The sequence below is a fragment of the Sinocyclocheilus anshuiensis genome, unplaced genomic scaffold, assembly GCF_001515605.1.
Source record: "Sinocyclocheilus anshuiensis isolate Anshui unplaced genomic scaffold, SAMN03320099.WGS_v1.1 scaffold769, whole genome shotgun sequence".
NCBI classification, from domain to species: Eukaryota; Metazoa; Chordata; class Actinopteri; order Cypriniformes; family Cyprinidae; genus Sinocyclocheilus; species Sinocyclocheilus anshuiensis.
This window is the reverse complement of record NW_015539878.1, coordinates 36,161-42,800: the sequence shown is the minus strand read 5'-3', so window position 1 is coordinate 42,800 and position 6,640 is coordinate 36,161. Positions and strand designations below refer to the sequence as shown.

General features: G+C 35.8%; 1 protein-coding gene across 4 annotated transcripts in view; it reads right to left on the bottom strand.

Moving 5' to 3' along the window:
- LOC107685348 (DNA (cytosine-5)-methyltransferase 3A-like) overlaps positions 1-6,640 on the bottom strand; it is a 53,581-nt gene that overhangs the window by 40,390 nt on the left and 6,551 nt on the right. For 3 of the 4 annotated variants that reach the window (XM_016481896.1, XM_016481897.1, XM_016481899.1), the window contains one exon: positions 4,191-4,298. In XM_016481896.1, coding sequence (XP_016337382.1) covers positions 4,191-4,298 — 108 coding nt within the window. Of the gene's footprint in view, positions 1-613; positions 675-4,190; positions 4,299-6,640 lie in introns of those variants that run through there. The other variant, XM_016481900.1, reaches the window with a different exon arrangement.

Sequence of the window (6,640 nt, the reverse complement as noted above, 5' to 3'; positions counted from 1 at the left end):
TTCTTGATTTAAGAATTTTTAGATATTTTGGCTGGAAACAAGACAAAAGATCTAAGCTAGAAAAGCATTTTTGCAGTGAATAAAGTGCTTTTGCTTTCGCCTATAAACACACAGCGTCTCCCTGACATGCTGCTTCAACACTAACTGCGGTTACTGAAACCACACCTTCTTTCTTTGCGTGCACATTTGGGCGCATTATGCTAATATTTCCACATAGTGACCTAGATATGTGGGGGCGTGTTAGAACGAGCCGTTTTAGGGGGGTGTGGCAGAGTCTTAACTTTGATAAAGAATATCTCTTTGGTTTTGAGACTTTAGTCTTTGCAACTTCAGGGATCTTATCTATGCACAATCAGCTTGTAACACTCCAAAGAGAAAGGAAAACTTGAAATCGCATCATATGACCCCTTTAAGATCATGAGAAACATAAACTCAGTCAAGTGTGTCTACACGTTTGACTGGCCGTGAATGTGAGCGCTTCCTTCCTATCAAACCTTCAGCATCTGTTTGGCACATTAATGCTCGAGTCTCACAGATCAAACCCTGATAGATGCGATTATGATCACTGTGATGTTCATCTAAAACAATAAGCAAGACATTGATGAGAACTTACCGTCATCAGAGACCCGCAGACTACAGCACCTCGTCTACCTCTCTACCACCCTCTGTATCTCTCTCTCTCTCATCAGACTTCCTCCTGGTCATGTGACCACGTCTGCTCACGTCTGCAGTTTCCTGCTCTTGTCACTAGTGTTGTTTTTGGCGGCCTGTTTTAATTTTAGTTTTAGTCTAGTCTTTGTGTGAAGTTGTCATTTTACTTTTTATTAGTTTTAGTCACGTTCATACTCTTTTACCAGAGTTGCCCATTTACCACACCTTGTTACAACACAGTAGGGCTATTGCAAACAGAAACAATACTGTACTACATCGATGTTTCCTGTCGGCTTGATTTTTGAGTGGACTTTGCTGTTCCGATGAGCATGAATGGTATATGAGTGGAGCACACACACGGGCCGTGAGCGACTGAGCGGAGCACACACACTCATAGAGCGGGATAATACGCAGAGCGTCACCATCTCTAATTATTGGCGACATCAGAAATGGATATTATATAATAGCTGCTTTTTTGAACATTTAAAAATAATTTAAAAAAGGTTTTTTTTACACTGCACCCCTGCTCTCGACAGACGCAGCACCCCGATTGGGAAACACTGATCTAAATAATGCCGTGAGTGGGGCTTGAGGAAGTGACGTCGCCTGCGTCTGCGCAGTGCGACCTGATGCAGCCCCTGAAGTGAGACACAGGAAACAGAAATACTGCAAAATAATAATAATAACGCAACTAAACGAGACGAAATAACGTTATAACATTTAGTTTCGTCTCGTTTTGGTCAACGAAAATTAAGAGACATTTTAGCATAGTTTTTATTTTGTAAACTACATTTAGTCTAGTTTTTATTCGTCAACAATATTGCATTATACATTTAATTATAGTCATCGTCACATGACCAGCATTTACGTTGCGTCTCGTCTCGTTTTCGTCACATGATAAAGGTTCGTTGACGATGATATTTAGTCATAATTTTCGTTGACGAAAGCAACACTACTTGTAACCGAGCTGGAGTAAACCTGACCTGTCTCTAAGTGCTGCGTGGGGGCCGCAAGCGTTGCAGGATCAGTCACAGGTAGAGTGTCCCTGACATTACTGAACTGTAAAAATAAAGTTTAATGCTGATTATTATAGTCAAATACATGATGTGTGTCTATAGTCGCCTCAAAACTATTGTAGTTAATCAATAATCATGAAAATACTTAAATGGATAGTTGACGCAAAAATTCTGTCATCATTTATAGAATTTCATCAAGTTTTTCCAACATGTATGAGTTTGAACGCAAAAGAAGATATTTTGAAGAATGTTGGTACACAAACCGTTGCTGGTAGCCATTGACTTCAATAGTGGGTTTTTTTTCATACTATGGAAGTCAATGGCTACTCAATTTGGTTTGGTTACTCACATTATTCAAAAATTTTCTTTGACATTCAACAGAAAAAAGAAACTCATAAAGGTTTGGATCAACTCGAAGCTGAGTAAATGATTTTACTTCGGTCCGTTTAAGACAAAGGCAAGTCTTGCCTTTAGAGGAACACGTCAGCAAAAAAAAGGAAATTTTTCACCATCATGTCACTCCAAACCTATATGACTTTCTTTTTTCCGTTACAGACAAAAGGCGTTTAGAAGAAGTATTTTATATGAAAGTAAAACAAGACAGGTACTACTGAGATCCACACTCCAATTTCCATACAATGGCAACTCGTGGTGACTATTACGTTTTAAGTATTAAAAAAATAAAATAAATACAAATAAAAAAATAAAGCCGCATGAGAATACTAGTAAAAATGACTTATGAACTAGATGCGGGTCACTATGAATTGTGATTATACACTACTGTTTAAGGCCCTGTCCACACGAACGAGGTTATTTTCAAAACCGCAGCTTTTTCTATGCGGTTAGGCCGTTCGTCCACACGCAAACGCAGCACTAGTTCACTGAAACCGAACATTTTTGAAAACGCCTGCCAGGGTGAAGATTTTCAAAAACTCCGGTTGCAGTTTTAGGGGCCATTCACATATCGCGTTTTTTGCGCGCTCAAGTTCGTTATTTCAAATGTAGACACGCGGCAGGCGCGCTCATAAAGGAAGCGACGCGGTCGCGACGCGCACACGGTGCGACGCGCTCATTTTTTCCAGGTGCGTCCGTGCCGCATCGAGATAAAAACATTTCAACTTTTCAGACTGCCGCAAGCGCACCGCGTGTCATGTGACAAGAACCAACCAATCAGCTTCATCCTTTCCCGTAACAACATTGAAAGCTCAGCCAAGATGAAGGAACAGCTGATCATAGCTGTACAGGATGGACATTTTTAAATAAATTTAGTAGCAGAGCTACTGCAAGCGATTTTTAGTGGTGCAAATCCATTTATCCTTTGCTGAAACTTCCGCCTTCATGAAGTGCGCAGGTTATGGTTGCTTAGCAACGGCAGACGCCTCTGGAGCGCAAGTGCCCGAATGCTTTGGGGAAAAAGCAGAAAGCGGCGCGCCAAGCGTTTTCCACGCGTTTTTAGGCGCGACATGTGAATGGCCCCTTATCGTGTAGACAGCGAAACCGGAGTTTTTGGCTTGTGACGTCGGAGACTGTGCTGTTATCTCCGCCTACTGGAAACTTTTTCAGTGCTTCATAGCATGCGTTTTCATGTGGACGGAGATTTTTTTAAAAACGGAAGGAGGAAAAACTCAGTTTATAAAAATACCCGTGTACATGTGGACATGGCCTAAAAGTTAATGGTAAGAATTTTGATTGTTTTTGCTCACTAAGGCAACATTTATTTGATCAAAAAAATACAGTAAAAATGTTAATATTGTGGAATATTTGAATAATATTTTAAAATGTAATTAATTTCTGTGATGTAAAGCTGAATTTTCAGCATCATTACTCCAGTCTTCAGTGTCACATGTTCCTTCAGAAATCATTCTAATATGCTGATTTGCTGCTCAAGAAACATTTCTGATTATTATCAATGTTGAAAACAGTTGTGCACTTTTGTGGAAACAGTGATGGATTTTTTCTGGATTCTTTGATGAATGGAAACTTCAAAATAACAGCATTTATTTGAAATAGAAATCTTTTGTAACATTATAAATGTCATATGCAAATGTAATGTTACTGTGACTTTTGATCAATTTAATGTGTGCTTGCTGAATAAAAGTATTAATTTCTTAAATAAAAAAATCTTACAGACCCAAACTTTAGAATTCTAGCTTCGAAAAGACTTCTCCATGGAAAAAATAACAACATGCAGGTTTGGAATGACATGAGGGTGAGTAAATGACAGGATTTTAATTTTTGGCTGAACTGTCTGTTTAAATCAGCACATGAAGAGCACAGACACACGGAGCTGAAGCTGGTATCTCATGCAGTATTTGATCAGCTGCTCATTTTTCAAGAATGGCTCACAGACATTTAAATCAGCTCACAAGCACGCCAAAGAACTACTGCCATACAGAAGACAAGGCAATGAACATGCAATGCAAATACATTGTTTATCCACTGAACACGCATGTTTTCTAAAGCTGTGTTCACGTGTGAGCCGTAGCTGTGCACACAGTATGTGCATATGACGTATGTACTCACTCCTGGTGCTTTGCGTTTACGAGCGGGTCGTCCGACTCTTCGTGTTGGTGTGTCCGTCACTCTCTCTTCATGCGTGACCTCACACACTTCCTGTTCCGCCTCTGGACTCTAAAACAAACAAACACACAAACACATCAGAAATACAACAAACACACACACACTTACACTCTCTTTTCTCTTTCATTTGAAGCTGTAATCTGAGATAATCAAAACTCCTCTATACAAGAAGATATTCATTCTCTAAAATATAAAAAATAAAAAAAGTTTAACCTATTTTTTCCCCTCTAAATAGTGAGGCGATGACTGCTTCAGCAAACAAGCACCTACCAATGACAAAATTCAGCAGAATTAAATACAATTAACTTAATGTGATTTTTTATTATTTTAATATAATTTAAGTTGACATTTGATGTAATAATACAATATTATACATATATCATACCTATATAATAAATAAAAGAATATTATAAAAATTAATAAATATTATTAGAAACAAAATAATTTTAAAATATGTTAAAATTGTAATTTTAAGAACTTTTATCAACAAGTGTAAAATAATAAAATAAAAAAAAGGAATTTTACTTTGAAGAACTTATAATAAAATAATTTTAATTTGAAAGACTTTAATAGAAAAAAAAAAAATAATAAAAAGGAAAACATTTTCTCTAAAAGGAATGACTAAAAGGAATTTTAATTTGAAGGACTTAGATCTATGAGTGTATAATAAAATAAAATAAAAGGAATTTTACTTTGAAGAACTTATAATAAAATAAAATAAATGAAATAATTTTAATTGGAAAGACTTTAATAAAATAAAATAAAATAAAATAAATAAAAAATTATAATAAAAAGGAAAACAATTCTCTAAAAGGAATGACTAAAAGGAATTTTAATTTGAAGGACTTAGATCTATGAGTGTATAATAAAAATAAATAAATAAAATAAAATAAAGGAATTATAATTTGAAGCATAAATTAGCATAAAATAAAACTAAATAAAATAAAAAACAGATTTTTAATTTGAAAGACTTTAATCTATGAAAAGAAAAGAAATGAAATTGAAGGATCATAGGACTTTGATCTATGAGCGTATAATAAAATTAAATTAAACAAAATAAAATAATAAAATAAAATAAAATACATTTAAGGACTTTAAGGAGCATATTTTCCAGTCACAAATTCACACCCACAGACAGACACACACACGTGCGCGCGTGCAGAGATGATCCGTCTGGACTCTCTCAGTGGGGATCCAGTCGGATGAGAGCGGTTACTAAGGTGAAAATGCTGCTTAGCAACTGTCTCCAGCAGGTCATGATGCTGCTCTCCTGAACAAAACCATGAGGTCATTTCCCTGGCAACAATCCCGGCAACCATGTGCCCACTAATGTTATTTATCTGCTAGTGTTAGCACACACAACCATGAAGCCACAACACACATTGTGCAGATCTAATTCATGAACTCTCCTGTCTCTCTCATAAATCGTTCTGTCGTAACCTTTGAAACAACATGAAGTTTAATCAGTCCCCACAGGTCAGGGGTCACCAGGGGAGTATTTCTGCAAACGAGCGTGTGTGAAACTGCCTGAATGGATGTTAATAGTCATTAAACATTAACCTCAAGTCCATTAGAGATACGAAAACCACCAATGAACGTGACATGAACTCCACTCATCTGTGTTGCATCATATTAGTCGACTCAGAAGGATATTTCAGTGGGTCAGTGGAGCGTAATGGACCAATCAAAAAGACTTCAGCCTCAATCAAGAGAGACGCGATGAACCGTAACCACAGTCTAAAGACTAATGTCAGCTAAATACCAAATATATCTGAGGAAACAGTGTGAGGCATCTGTGTTTTAAAGACTAAAATTTTTGTATTTATAATAGTACAAAAGATTTCTATTCAAATAAAATGCTGTTCTTTTGTACTTTCTAGTCAGCAAAGAACCCTGAGAACAATTTACAATAACTTTGCAACTGTTTTCAATATTGATAATAATCAGAAATGTTTCTTGAGCAGCAAATCAGCATATTAGAATGATTTCTGAAGGATCACGTGACACTGAAGACTGGAGTAATGATGCTGGAAATTCAGCTCTGCAACTGAATTTTACAACAGACAACAGACAGTTATTTTAAATTTTATAATATTTCACAATATTACAGTTTTTACTGTAGTTGTGATCAAATAAATGCAGCCTTGGTAAGCAGAAAAGACTTTATTCAAAAACATTTTAAAAAATCGTACCGATCCTAAACTTTTGAATGGTAATGTATAATCGCAATTTTTGATTATATTTATATTTTTTATTATTTTATATATAATTAGTTAATCATTTTTAACATAGTTGTTTTGATTTATTAATAATCTGTAATTATTTTAAAAAGTACTTAAAAAACGTTGATCAAGAGTTATTTCAAAACAAACAGAATCTTGAATATATATATA